The sequence below is a fragment of the Sinocyclocheilus anshuiensis genome, unplaced genomic scaffold, assembly GCF_001515605.1.
Source record: "Sinocyclocheilus anshuiensis isolate Anshui unplaced genomic scaffold, SAMN03320099.WGS_v1.1 scaffold166, whole genome shotgun sequence".
NCBI classification, from domain to species: Eukaryota; Metazoa; Chordata; class Actinopteri; order Cypriniformes; family Cyprinidae; genus Sinocyclocheilus; species Sinocyclocheilus anshuiensis.
Window position 1 is genome coordinate 1,251,559 of NW_015546050.1, and position 15,471 is coordinate 1,267,029.

The following is a 15,471-nucleotide window of genomic DNA, read 5'->3' on the forward strand; positions in this document are numbered from 1 at the left end:
TTCAGCTGCAGCTTTGGGTTTGGACCCTGGATCCAACCCTTTTCTAATGGATTGTGAACTTGCAGTTGTTCACACAATTGCCAGAGTTATCTCAACATGGCAAGCCTATACCTTTTGTGGAAACCTTTCCCTTTATGGTGTAGGGACCATGGGATTGATCCTATTCTTTGATATTTTTGTTGCATAAGGGGTTTTCTTGGACTGGCTGGTTTCGCAAGGTTAAATCTGCAGTTTTTCTATAGCAGCTTTGACTACTTTTTCAGAGTAGTATGCAGAAATTTATGAAAAAAGTTTTGTTTCTTTGGCTAATGAAACTCACAGCTACGCCCATGTCATTTTGTGACTTTGTCTGTCTGTTGTGGTGAGTTGATAGTGGCGTCTCTAGTGGTTGTCTAGAATTCACCCACCCAACTATAGTTACGTAATTAGTTTAGTAACAGCCATTGGCATGGTAACGTTGTTTTGCTACCAACACCAAAACCATCGTTACTTAATTAATACGTAATATACTTACATATTACTACCTGAAGTACTATTTTTTAAGCACCTTCAAGGGTTTCTTGTTATAACATGTATTTCAAGCTACAATAAAGCAAATAAAGGTAAACAGACACAGGACAGGTGTTAATGTTTTTCTATTAAAAATAATTTATTCCAGGAGTGGGACCACATATAAATAATTCTTGAAACACATTACAGTTAATATTTGCTGTGAATAAATACCAAACAAACCAAAAAAAACAACAAGGCTTTTCATACAATACTCTATATGAAAGGTTGCACAAAATTTCTATCTTGTCATCTATGTTCCTCTAGGTCTATAACTGGAATGTCACTATGTACTGTACGTCAGAAGTACCGTTCCTAATTCCAGAGCAGCTTATTAAGTATTGTGCAAGTTTGTGATGATCTGAACTGACTGAACAGATCCAGTAGTTGACGAGTAGACACTCTTGAATTTATAATTCAACTGCAAACTTTTCTCCTGTGTATCATTTATCCAAAGCACATTTCTGTATAGGCCCACATGAATCGAAGCTAAATGTGCTTGCACAATATTGGACTTTAAGGATGGGAATGTTTAACACGGACAGTTAGTTCTTTATAAATGATGCCACAGGAGCTAACGCGATCCTTTCTCGTTGCGTCTGTGCAGATATTGCAGAAATATTCAAATAGATAATGTCAGTTTGTGCATACTAAATGGACTGAGGCATTGTGTGTTTAAAGGAGAGTAGTGCAACCTAAAGAATGTGGCTGGGCGAGAACGGCGAACGGGGAGTTCACAGATCTAGGAGCGGACACGTCTTACCTGGGTGTGTTTACATTTGGACTGATTTGTTTTCGCTTGGCTGTTTATCCAGGCGGGGATTTCAGCCATCTCATAGTTTGTTCTTGTCAAAAATGTTGACGCTTTTTTTTTTGGCATGGCCATTCCCTTCAGCTTAATTAATTTTCATCTGCTCTAGACATCGGGGAGGTGTCAAGTATCTGGTTTTCATTGCACTTAAGGAGTTTTTCAGCCACAGAAAAATGAACACATCCATTCAATACAACAGACCAAGTCATATGAAGTTTAGCAAGGCAAGCAAAAGTGAAAAATAGTTTCAAGAGCAAGAAGGACTTTTGAAAATGGTAAACAAAACATTCTCAAAGGCAACAGATCCGTACTGCTTGCAGACATCAAATGGTGCAGCAGGAAATGAAATTCGAGCTCTGCTTAGCAAGCTCTCATTGGCACTTAACCTACATTTTATGAATAAACTATCAAATGCTGTCCTCCGGTGGTTTCTGCATACCCTGTACTTCCAAAAGGCCTGTTGGCTTTCTGCAGGCCACAGTGGCGAAGTACATTGGCTTAGACATATCTTTCAGTTTATTAAACTTTGGTCAAATTTGTTGCTAATCTGAAATCGTTAATTGGTACACTCCTCAATAAACGTCTGCAATTAATTACCCTGTTCAGACGCCACACCTGTGTGACTAAACGTCATTGTGTATCATTAGTTTCTGTATGCTAACATCTCACGACGGTCCTATACACATGATACAAATGAGCAAAACTTCATTCGAGAGGTAATCCCCAATTCTACAGCACCACCGGGCTTCTTTAGGCCCTGCCCAATATAGGTGGGGGATTTTGGGCAAAAAGTTCCTCGTGTAAGAGCGTTTACCAGCATGCACGCGAACGTGCGATGAACTGGGCCCTTTTTAACATCGAACCGTTCTGTTAGCCTCGGTAAATCTGCTTGAAGTGGTCACATTCGTTACAGTAGCCTTGTTTGTCTTGGTTGGCGTAGTGGTCGCAGCCCTGCGTCTTGCAGCGCTGTTTGCTTTTCTCTTTGGGTGCCTGGGCACGCCGACCCTCTCGCTGGCCGCGGCTGAGGCAGTCCGGGCAGAGGTCCGTGCAGCCAGGGGACAGGTTCTTACAGCCGCCGCGCCGACACTGTGCTTGGGTGAGCATCGGAGGTGGACATGCTTTCAAGGCCCGCTGGACAGAAACAACAGAGTTTGTCAGTGCTTCAGAAGAGCCAAACTAACCCCACAGCAACAAAACAAGGACACTTACTGTGACGAGAGGTGGGGAGTGAGAGCCCCTGCTAGCAGCTTGGTTGAGCCTAGCACTCTGTTCCTTCACAAAGCACTTGTTGCAGTAACCCTCGAGCATGGCCTTTCCCTCGGCGCCACAGCCCTGACCCCGGCACCGCGGACAGTTCTGAAAGCCCGCCTCGGATGTGTGTCTGGGCTGGACAATAGCAGGGGTGGCCACTGCACAAACAAAAACAGCCAAAAATAATAAATCACACATTTGCTCTTCTGGTTGACTTGTCTATGACTTCATTCCTGTACCCAACAGGACGTGGAGACATTACAACTGATTGCATCTGAAGTGATATTTCTTGTTCATGAGAGAGTTACAAGAAGAATTGAGTGAATGCTGAACAGCTGCACTTACGGTGATTGGTCTGGTAGTCTAGATAGCATATAGTGCAGAACCCCAGCTTCTCTGGCGTCCCAAAGAATTGGCAGCCGGAGCGTTTACACTGCCGTGCAGCGGGCGTCTGCCAGGTGTGGCCGGTGTTGCCAGTGCGCTCCGTCTCCCGATGCAGTGCCCATACTGAGGCCTCGGTTCTAGGCTCCTGCTGCTGGGTGTCCCCCCTCTCGGAAACGGCAGTCCTCTGCATGCAGGGTGGGCAAAGACCATTAAATATCCTAAAGACCTCCTGCCGGCACATAACACATCTCTCGGTGTCCCTTTCTCGTTCTGTCTCCCCCTCCCTTTCCTTCTCTCGCTCCCGGCTGCCTGACGCCCACCAGCCGTGAGAAGGGCCTTGCGGCGGCCCATTAGCAGCCGATCGGTTTTGCCTCGCCGTAAAGCAGCGTTCACACAGCCCGTCATGCTCCACACTGAGAGTGAACAAGCATCCGGGCGTCTTGCACTTCATGGCATGAGTCTCACTGTAAAGGCTTAGACTGGGGGCCGTAGGGGGCGCGGAACGTGGGCTGGGCAGGACGGAGCGCTCCAGCCTCCCTCGGCTCTCGGGGTCCGAGGACGAGGTTTGATTTGTGGCGGAAATGGCCTCCGGCTTACGACCCGCCTGTCGCTTTTCGAAGCACTCGTGACAGTGGGGTTGAGTGTCCACCGAGACGTAGAAAGTACAGCGGGGTGTGGCACAACGGATCTCAATGAGAGAGAGTTGGGAGACTGAGAAGGGAGGGGGACGCTGGGATTGGGGGGCCCATAAAGAATCCTTATCCTCCTGCCAGCGCTTATATTCATGGTTGACCAATTGTAGGTAGTCCTCCATCAGGTTCATGTCTTCAGGTAGGTTGCCTTCATCCAGTCTGTTGGAGGAAGGGTTCAAGATTTAAAAAGGAACACAGTAATGTCCCACAACCTTTTAGGCACTTGTGGTTACATTTAGGAAATGCTGGAAAAGATGTTTTTATCAAAAGTACATGGTACACCAATTAGTACAACTGCACTGAAACAACCTGGGTTGCTTGGACCAGGCCACGTAAGCAAGAGCTAGCTCATACCTGGCTGCAGTGATAATCTGTGTGGGATCGTAGCCCAGGCCAATGACAGGGATTTCTATAAGCATTAGGTAGTCTTTTAGCAACTTCTCCTTCTGTTGCTGCTCCTTTTCTGTCAGAAAGTGCACTCGAAGATCTTCAAACCCACCCCGTCCAGGGTTTATCAACGGCACAGCACGGATCTCTGAATGGGTCACAAACATCAAGTATTAAAATACACTGGGCCAAGTAGTAAGAACACATTAAGGAGTAGCACAGTGTCCGGCGGCATACCTGGGCCGCTGTCTTTGATTGTGATCAGAGGTGCAAAGTGCTGGGAGTCGTAGCCAAGCACTATGGGATATTTGTAGCATTCTCCTGGAGGCCAATGCAACGGCAGGTATATGCCCCCGACATTGAGGGGTGAAAAGGAGGAACCAGACTTCATACTTCTAAGTACTTGGTCTGTTGAGAAATAAAAAATTGGTCATATATTATGATCATGTTGATGCACTTTACTTGTGTCCAAATCAGTCAGTGCTCCAATGAATAATTGTTTGTGTAATTCTATTGAAATGCTCCTTATAGAAACATCACTGTATCGGTTACTTACCTGCAATAACAATAATTGGTCTCCGGAGAATATTTGAAAGCACAAAGATGTGAATATCCTCTAATGAGTCAAACTGTAGGCCATTACTGCTGGACACTGGAGAAGCCATTTCTACAATCTTCACCCATTCCTCCTCCCAGTTCTGAGAAACAAGAAACATTGCAAATATTCATGAGTTTTACCCTTGTCATATTGAAAAAAAGTTTAATAAGGAGTTAAAGAGGTTCTGAAATCTCTAATGGTAGTACATTGAAAGCTGAATGTGTCACATTTGAGGTCGTCGACTTTTTATAGCTCTTACTTTTTTAGCTGGCTAGTTTCCGCCACAGAAATGACCATTTTACATGTACCCTGTGAAGGTGGAAGTGCTTACCAAAGTGCTGTATCGCAGGCCAGTCTGAGTGAACTCCTGAGAGTGCAGCAGCTCTGTTTGAAAGCGCATTCTAAAGTTACTAGTGTCTGTTTCCTTCAGCACTGCATAAAGAGCCTTTCGCAGCACCAGGTCCGTGTCCTGAACCCCCAGCAGGTATTGAGAAGTTGCATGGAGCAGGCAGTTCCCATCACCTAAATGAAAGCACACAAACACAAATTACAGCTCAGGAGAGTTGCTAGTGAAGAGCTTGTTCTTGTGGTGCCATCAGGACGTTATTTTCCTCAGGCCCCAGAGTAATTAAACACAAATGGGATCACTTAGTTTTTGGAACATGAGCAAACATGGCAGCATGCAGATATGCCATTATACATTAGTCGCCCCGAAGGATACCATCTCCTTACATATACAGTATATGTATTATAATGCTGGCAGATAGGCTGCAACAAATTTCCCTGGGAATCTGACTTTGAAAAAAACTAATTTTCAAGGTCATTGAAGTTCATGAAGGAGACATTCACGGCATTCAGAAAAAGGCTAAGAAACTTGCAGTTCCTGTTTAAACATCATCTAAATTGTCTTAACAGAGAGAGCCTTAGTAACCGGTTGACGTGCATTACAACAACAAAAAAATTATACTAAGAAAATGAAAAACTACATATTAAATTTTTGCTTTGTTGTTGCGTACCTAGACAGCAATATCTTTTACACCTAAAGGTTAGTTCAGCCCTATTTTTCAAGTACAAGATTAAGGAGGAGATAGAAGCAATACAGGGGATTTCCACAGAGGTATTAAAACAGATTAAAGATACCCATTTCATCCGACTGCGTGCATATTAAAACAGGACATGTAACCATATCTCTGCAAAAGCAATGAAATCAACTCCTCAATTACACAAAAAGAAATTTGGACACGTCAGGCTACCTAGCAAAAATTTTTTAAAAACTCACTCTCTAGTCTATATACTGTAAATCAATAACTTCACTGTAACCTGTAACTGTAGATCAAAGTAAAGAGAACTCGAACACTCAAAGAGCATGCGCTGCAGAGCTGTGTTCATGGCCTAGATTCTGCGTTCCTTCTGATGTTGAGCAACATGTGTGCGCAAATGCATTTGCATGTGTGTGCACTTGTGTGAAACAGCCTGCGCACAACTGTGAGGAATTTCCCTAGAATGTGATTCTCTGATTAAGCGCCGTAAGGGCTTCACTTCAACTTTTTCTTTCTCTTGTCTCCTCTTGACACCAGAGCCATGATATAAAGCGTCTGGACTTTCCAGAGAGGAGGGGCGACGCTCTACAGGAATGCTTGCGCCCGTGCCATTTCTAGAGTCGATAAGGGAAGTCTGAACATATGATCTAGTTCCTGTTCTTTAAACCTGCGTAATTGTCTAAAACCATGGGCTGTGCCTGCACCTGCTACCAACACAAAGGCCAAACATTCCCAATTAGAAGAATGTTTAACTGGTCTATAGTTTATGGAAACTATTTGTACAGTGCGTTGTTTTGTTTCTTGTTACACAAGAGAACGTTTCCATATGACCCTTAAAGCGTAGATGAACAAAAAAAAATTATAATTCTACAACACCTCTAAATCAAACTCTCCTTGACATAAATGAAGAGATCTGAATCTGTATAGCATTACAGGGCCAAACACTTTTAAAGTAGTGATGCTAACTTAATATCTAACTTAACCTCATTTTTCAGAAGCAAAGTAGTTTTTCCAGTAACAAATTTCCAACAAGTTGCGGTTTTAGGTTGCATTGCTTGAGAATGCAGATTTACAGCAGACTGAGCTTTCATGTGTAGCACTGACAAGTCAGATTCATTTAAGTGAAAATTCATTTGGTCTTTTAAGTTTCACCAGTTTGTTAAGTCCTTGCACATTAGGTCTCTACACACCATTTAACTCTGCTTTATTTGATTCAATGTTTCTGCATTGAAACACTGCATTTGTAGCTCAAATTTAAGCTTGATTCTTTTGAGTTACATATTTTTAAAGATACTTTTTGTAAATAGTTAGCAGTGTATAATCTTTTTCATGTGGGTACCTTGACTGTATTTAAATACTTTACCATAAATTATGAGAAAACTTGTCATTTGGAAAGTTACGGTTTCAAAGTAGCTTCCCCAACACAATAGAAGAACAGAAAATGAACACACAAACCATGGACACAACATACATCTGCTTTACAACCACATTCAGCAACACTGGTCACAGGAAATGATTAAGCATTGTGCAGATATGGTAATATTGTCCACTTTACTGTTACATTTTCAAATACACTATAGAGGCTCAAGCTGAAACAGAGCAGAGCATGGACAATTTTAACACTTTTCAAATTAATTTACACAGAAACTATTCAAGCTCAAAGCTCTTGTCAGCAGTCATTATCAATGTCAATTAGAACAATCACAACTCATTAGGGATGTAACGATTAACCGCGAGCCGGTTGAAAATCGATTAAAATATGTGACGATTCAAATCACGATTCATTTAGGTGTAGGAGTTTATATGAATGTATGTCTGAGGGGAACTTACTGTCTTTCTATGGTATTTTTTATTTTCCTCTTGCCTCTGTATAATGCATATTAAAGTTCATAAGTGCAGCACTGCTTTGTTTACAGCGGAAACCAAGGAAACGCTTTAAGCGCCACCTGCTGGCAGAGAGTGAATCTGCATCTCATTCAGCTCGTCTGCTGTTTCTGTTTCATGCAGATATTTTTTATGCATAGTTCAGAAAACTGAAGTCAAACCATTCTGTTTTTGCTTCAAATTTCGAAACTATACAATGTAATTTAGATTAAAAACTGCTCATGTTGCATGTATGCAGCATCTGGATCATGAATAAAACGCAGTGGTTGCCTCTAATTTTAAATGGAAAGAGCCTTAGTTTGTTAATATGAAGAGATTTCTTTTATTTGTGTTACTTATTTATTTGATTTGGGGCTTGTTTTACAATTTCAATTTAGTTTTGTTATTTACATTTACATTATATTTAAATTTTGTCATTTAGCAAACACTTTTATTCAAAGCGACTAATAAATGAGGACAATAGAAGCAATCAAAACCAACAAAAGAGCAATAATTTACAAGTGCTATATTAGTATATTATTATAGTGTTATATTTCAATTTCACAAAGAAACGTACAGTATTTTGTCCAATGTCCAAGCAAAAGACACATTTAATTTATAATTTGTCTTAAATCTCATTTTGTAAAAAAACAAAAAAAAAAACAAAATCGTGAATCGAATTGAATCGTGAGTTGAGTGAATCGTTACATCCCTACAACTCATATGTTGTGAAACTGTAATAGAGTATAACTGTAATAGTAAAGTGAATAAATATTTGCTAAATACACACTAATAGTAATCAGAACAATGTATTCTGTAGAGCAAACAGTAGACCAGTGCCACAAGCAATGATAATGGGTTTGATTTCCAGGGAATGCATGAACTACTAAAAAAATAAATGTAAAGTTTAAATGCAGTGGAAGTCGCTTTAGATAAAAGTGTCTGTCAAATGCATAAATGTAAATGTACAAAACACACATATTTAGACAAATCCTCAGCTTTAATAGTGATGGAAGATTATTGATCGAACTAGCTGATTAAACTTAAAATCCTAAAGAGACACTTTATAAATGCATAACATTAGTAAAATACAACACCAATCTAAAATCACCCGTTCATGCAAAGATGCGTTTTCTGTCCTAGGAAGTTGTTACATTCATTATTACATTACGGATATTACATTTATTGAGGGGTGCACTTATTCCAGTTCCCCTCTGTATTCGGTTACGGGTCATATCAATGCAATCTGCTTTAAACAGCATGTTCCAGTCTGACGCTTTCATAATCCCATATGATTTAAAACAGGAAATACCCGTTTCACTCTGGTGTCCAGAAAAACTAAAAAAAAATTACCAGAATACAAGAATGAGACACTATCCACTACCAGGAACTAGTACTGTTCTACACATTATACTAACACAACTGTGTAAAATACTGACACTTACAAACAAACAGCACTAGCTTGTATGTGGACTATTTCAGACAAATGCTAATGTAATGAAAAAATAAGATACGTGTAATCTGCGTTTACCTAATTTCAGTTACAGTAACTAGTGACTGGAGCATCAATGGCAAGTACAGAGAAGTTTCCCTCGCAGCATTACTCATAAGAGAAGAGCAATGCGTCCTGACCCTGAGAGAGCAGGAGAAACGTCAGAGCCATAGAGCGCTCACTGTGAGCCCTGCATCACGCCACGGCCCCTTAAATCAAATTGTGCTGGAGAATTAAGGGGGAAGAACATCAGTGTGACAGACAGGGCAGGATTTTCCCGTCTGCCGTGAAGCCCTCATGTGCCAAGCATTTCAAAAAGCACGTGGTCAACCGGTATGGCTTTTTTAATAGCGGAGTACAATGAAGATGTACATAATAATGCCGCCATGAACTGAATACTTATTTTATACAATGAGAGAGGTATCACTTCGGCACAAAAAATGATTAAATAATTGGTATCCTGGCTGATATATATCGGCCTGTCATTATCTCAAGTCACCGAGCACTTATATAGTGTATCAGACCTATAATGCATCAATAACATAAATCGATACAAATGGTTTAAAAGATCGTCATGGGAGAAAGAATCCAAGTGTTTCTAATGTCAGCGTTTGAGAAGAAAACGAAGCACACAGCGCTCGCACTCACAGAGAGCCGCCGTTTCTAGCTGATAAAATCATGGCATAGTTACCGTTGGTCCTCAGCGGCACCAGCTTCTTGACCTCGCGGCACCAGTTCAACCTCTTCTCCTGCTCCAGCGAGCTCTGCATGGCCCGGTCCAAGATGGCGGCCTGGATGACCTCGCGGAAGACCTGCGGGAACTGGCTCATGCGGATCATCTCCAGCGTGTAGCGGTGCATGCTGCGCAGGTGATGGAGCAGGCCGCCGCTGGCCGAGGGCTTGACCACATCGTTGGGCACCCGCTCTCTGATTTTTTGGAAAGGAAGCGATGTGTCCCCATGGCAACAATAGAACGTCTTCTCCGTTTAATGTCTCTAATCGCTGATAAGCGGCGTCTTCGCAAACAATGGCTGTCAAGTCCGTATCCGTCCGTACGAGGCAGACTGCGTTTAAGCGCGATACAATACGGGAGAAATCAGCCTCGCTCGGTTTAGGACACAGTCTGGATACATTAGAGAGGCGAGAGAACGGGCGGCGATGAATCGCGCAACTCTTACCTGTTCAATATGTCCGTATCCACCAACAAAGCCCATAAGATGCTCTGGCTCCACTGCTACTTCACTCAGTCCACTTTAATCGTCCATGGCTCTCTTAGAGGTCCACTGGATTTCACTGCTCGTATGAGACGCGTCCAAAACACGGCGGAGTCTTTACTCTAGTTAAGACAGCCCGATTAAAACCAGTACATAAAAGCCAGTGGGGATTTCCATGAGGTACTTTCCACTTTCACAACCCATTATAAGCGTTCTCCTCGACTCATCCGCCAGGGGGCGCACGCTGACGTTGCACGCTTACGTTACGTTGGGTTTGCTGACGTAAAGCTCGACGCATGTTTTGCCACACCCATAGTACTGGTAGTTAGGTGAGATATGGAAACACAACAGTGGAAGTCCCAGTCTGTGCAATTCACACCCATGTATGTATGGTTTAGTTCCATTTGACAGATGTAAAGAATGAATGCGCATTACAAGAAACGCAATAGTCTTAGTCAGTAGGCTAGCAGGGTTACATAAGGGCCATCCTACCTGACTTATTCAATGTAAGGTGATTAAATGAATGCATTTTAATATATATAGTAACAAAACTGACAGTTCGAGCTTTGTGCTGAAATAACTGTGAAACTAAAATGCTTCTTATAGAATTTAATGCTTGCATTTCTACAAATATTCACTTTCAATAGTTTGCTATACAAAATCTTGGCAACAGGGCCGATATAGGCATAGTGGTGCCTACCAAAAATAAATAAATAAATAAAATAATGCTAGCCTATAGCTTATTCTGTACATTTGGTTTTCATCAAACTGTGTGTATTTGCTAATACAGCAAGGCGAAAAGGAGAAGCAAGTTACAGGATTTTATTTTTTTTTATTACCATATTAACATATAATAAACATCAGCATCAAATGTACACTTTATGAGAAAGACGTTTTGTAGAATGACCCATATGTGTACTGGGCAGAAACTCATGAACACATGATTGATGATAATGATGTGGGAGTAAAGTTTACAACTCAAGATTCAACTCAGCATTCAAGAGAAGCTGATCAGAAGTTCCCATCAGCAAAAGTTCAATAAAGAGTGACTAACATTTCATTTCTTGCGAGGGTCGTTCATTCTGTACATTCACTCCACTCAAAAATTCTAGGTAACGCTGGAAAATATATTTTATTATTAACCTGAACAAACATTTTTACATTTTGCTAAACTAGCACTGACCTACTTTCTCGATCCTTTTCCATCTTTTGACATGCCCTGAATTCATTGTGCCACTGTGTTGTTAGACAGATTTATATTCGTTTAATTAAAACATTACACTCTATAGCGTCCATATCAACTATAGACGACAAAAGATTATATTTCAGCCATAAAGGGTTTAGAACATATTAAACACATTTTGAAATTAATCATATATTTTACATAGTTTTAAAGAACTTTTGATGTGTTTTCTGTCCATTGACACCAAGCAGAACCTTCATACACCCACAGAAACTCCAAACCCGATTTCTTTTAAAGGGGTCATATGATGCTGCCAAAAAGAACATTATTTTGTGTATTTGGTGTAATGAAATGTGTTTATGCGGTTTAAGGTTCAAAAAACATTATTTTCCACACACTGTACATTATAGTTTCCCCTCTACCAAGAGCTTGTAACACTCCAAAGAGAAAAGAAAGATTGAAATCGCATCATATGACCCCTTTAAATCATATCAAATAAATCTAAAATATTATCATCAATATTATTATATATCAATATCGACAATAAGCTTGTCCAATGGCAAGACAGTTTCAATCCCTTCTCTAGAAGCCTGTCACTCACATGAAACTCCAACCGACAAAATCAAGTCCCGTCCTACTTTTTTTCTTCATTCGATGAGCTTTTCACTCAGACATACATTTACAACAGGGAAGAGAAGTCATTCACAATATCTGGTTCAAGCCGACATTAAAGCAGCACTATGTAACTTTTTCTCTGTGCAAAATGTGTTAAATGTATATAATGAGCGAGTACATCATGAATTCATCTTCCAAACCGCGTTTTTGTCTTATTCCGAATCACTACGGTACACTTATAATAAGTACTTATATTCGGACGATTGTGGCCTGGCTTGTAACACTCCAAAGAGAAAAGAAAGATTGAAATCGCATCATATGACCCCTTTAAATCATATCAAATAAATCTAAAATATTATCATCAATATTATTATATATCAATATCGACAATAAGCTTGTCCAATGGCAAGACAGTTTCAATCCCTTCTCTAGAAGCCTGTCACTCACATGAAACTCCAACCGACAAAATCAAGTCCCGTCCTACTTTTTTTCTTCATTCGATGAGCTTTTCACTCAGACATACATTTACAACAGGGAAGAGAAGTCATTCACAATATCTGGTTCAAGCCGACATTAAAGCAGCACTATGTAACTTTTTCTCTGTGCAAAATGTGTTAAATGTATATAATGAGCGAGTACATCATGAATTCATCTTCCAAACCGCGTTTTTGTCTTATTCCGAATCACTACGGTACACTTATAATAAGTACTTATATTCGGACTATTGTGGCCTGGTCACCGCTGCGGAGTAACACATACCTGCGTGAATCGCCAGAGACATACACTTAGAGAAGTAGCTCCGGTTGCAATGTTCTTCCGCGGGATGTGTGCAGTTCTGTTTATTAACCGCTGGAGCGCCAAAAGTTACACAGTGCTGCTTTAAAGGGAACTAAACATACGTCTGTGCAAACTGCACATGCTGTGACTCAATGAGAAAAGTTTTGAAGTACTGAAATCCCTCCAAATGAGGTGAATATGAAAAAACGAAAGAATAAAGGGTATTCCATTAGAACAATAATTTGCATTGACAATAATCCTTTGATTTAAGGAAATTTCACAGCTGTTGAAAATACCATTGCAATTGAGCCTTTTAAAAATGAATGATTAATTAACCATTTGACTTATTGAAACTCATCATATCTGAAATGATTTATGTTGAAACCTGTTAATATTTATTTTGATAGATAAATTAATATCTGATTAATTGCATTTTTAGAATATAATGTTAGTTTGACTTTACACAGAGGTGGGTTTCGTAGATTTTACACAAATGACTTGAACGTAGAGGCATTTTTCTTTCTGGAAAGCTGTATGTTTCACCTGTGCCCTTGAAGCTTTTCCTTATTGTCATTATAACTCCCAAACTAAAACTCTCACATTTGGGTATCAGAACATTTGTTGTATTCCTACATGGCTCTGTAGAGCACAAAGCCAGCAATTATGATCAACCTGTCGAAATCAATATGTAAAAATGTTCAGATTTTCCCAATACACTTGATCCCATCAGCACAGATTGCCCCACAGCCTAACAATGACACACTGAAGTTTGCGGTGATCTCGTCCTGTCCCAGTTTTTTTCCCCAATCTTTAATCTAATCTGAACTAATTTTGTCTGTCAACAGAAACTCCCACTAAGGTTATTTACTGCTTGAGAAAGCAGAGAAGAACACAATGCCATACCTTGTGGATATATTTCCTAGTTTTCCTTCATAAATCATCAATTTAAGTTCATAACTACAGCATTGGGCTGTTGTGAGTTGTGTGTATTTGTGCAAATGTTGGGACCCCTAAGCAGAGCACTGGCAAAATTCACTGGGACAAAACTTCTCTCTCTGGCCTAATTGAATTTTTTAGAATATAATGTTAGTTTGAATTTACACAGAGGTGGGTTTCGTAGATTTTACACAAATGACTTGAACGTAGAGGCATTTTAGTTTTTGGAAAGCTGTATGTTTCATCTGTGCCCTTGAAGCTTTTCCTTATTGAGACGTCATCATTACATCACTGAAAAGTATATAGCATCCATACAACTATATTCATAACATCAGACCTCATCGCAGGATCATTCTGAGACAAAGAGCCAATTCTATTTTATTTTTTAAAACAAAAGCGTGGAAGTATTATTATTATTAACTGTTCTACATTTATATGCAGGCTTATCACATAGGACATTGTGAGGGTTAGTAACACACAAGAGAACAAACGCACATGATCTTAAACCTGAATATAAGGTGCATGTTCTAGATCTTTTGACTTGGATGTCTCAGTTTGGTGTGAACGATCTGGAGATCTCAGGCGCCATCTAGAGGGCTTTCGCTTCCCTACACATCAATCCGCTGAAGTGATTCAGAGACAGAGCGCCCCCTAACCTGCTTTACCAAAATATTACATGTTCATCTTGAGTTCTTGTCTTGGGGATGCTACCAAGTCTTAGAATAGGCCTTGAAAGGAATATCTATGGCAAAAAAAAATTATTAGGAGAAGCCAGAATGCTCAGGGGCAGTAGCAATGTGTAAAAATGGTAATACTAAAAATTGATAAAAAAAACCGTGTGTATATGTAATGACAGTGATTAAAATAACCAACTTTTTGTCTTCTCATAGTTAACATTTCATGTATCACACTGAATGAATGAATGAATAAATAAACAAATAAATAAATAACAGCTTGCGATTTACCTTTATTTAACTTTGTTTGCCTCGCATATCAAATGTCTTACATTTTATCTGTATTTTCCATAACCAAGTACACTAAATAAAAATATATAGATTAATTAACAAACAAACAAACAAACATGCATGTCTAAAGTGACCAAGCAGGGACAAAAGTTTCCATTGTGGTATAAATGAGTTTATACCACATTTAGTTTATATATATATATATATATATAAAACCGTTTTTCTTGTCCTCGAATCTGATTGGCTGAGAGCCTTTTCCAGGAGTGTGATTTTCAGGTGATACCGGAACTCCAACCGTCTCACTGTTTGTATCACGCCGCTTGCAATATTTCTCACAGCGAGTGTCATGGTGGACGCCCAAATTCACTATAATTTTATAAATAATACTGTTTTTTTTAGGCTACAATGTAGTTGTTTAGAAGCCAAATAAGCGGTTTTCTAAAAGAAACCGTCTTTTAGAAAAGTTGCTTTGATGTTTTCGGAGACGTGAGCTCCAGGGCGTCAGCGGCCGTTCAGCGCTCACGATCCCGCTGAGAGCAGCCTTACCTCGGCCAGATCTTCTGGAGTTTGCCGCTGGCTAGTGGTTAAACATGAGATATAATTAGTTTTGGGTAAATCTAACAGGGCAGGGGTGCCGTAACGAGGGGGAAGGTTAGGACGATTCCAAGGGCCTGACGAGGGAGAGGGGGCCCGGAACGCAATTTTTACTCAGGG

General features: G+C 40.3%; 1 protein-coding gene across 1 annotated transcript; it reads right to left on the minus strand.

Moving 5' to 3' along the window:
* Positions 1-1,400: 1,400 nt before the first annotated feature.
* Positions 1,401-9,996, minus strand: LOC107699163 (tumor necrosis factor alpha-induced protein 3-like). Its single transcript, XM_016500355.1, has 8 exons — positions 9,759-9,996; positions 5,004-5,194; positions 4,631-4,772; positions 4,312-4,482; positions 4,042-4,222; positions 2,957-3,846; positions 2,570-2,769; positions 1,401-2,491 (listed from the first exon to the last, which is right to left on the minus strand). Exons 1-8 carry the CDS (start codon positions 9,925-9,927, stop codon positions 2,231-2,233), a joined length of 2,205 nt encoding a protein of 734 aa, XP_016355841.1. The 5' UTR covers positions 9,928-9,996; the 3' UTR covers positions 1,401-2,230.
* Between the last annotated feature and the right edge of the window lie 5,475 nt (positions 9,997-15,471).

What these genes read in the sequence shown, in the direction of transcription:
- LOC107699163 (XM_016500355.1), bottom strand. Translation starts at nt 9,927, where the DNA reads ATGCACCGCTACACGCTGGAGATGATCCGCATGAGCCAGTTCCCGCAG. An exon ending in GGTGCCGCTGAGGACCAACG is followed by an intron (nt 5,195 to 9,758) that starts GTAACTATGCCA and finishes GCTTTCATTTAG; the next exon opens with GTGATGGGAACTGCCTGCTC. An exon ending in ACTCCCCACCTCTCGTCACA is followed by an intron (nt 2,492 to 2,569) that starts GTAAGTGTCCTT and finishes GTTTCTGTCCAG; the next exon opens with CGGGCCTTGAAAGCATGTCC.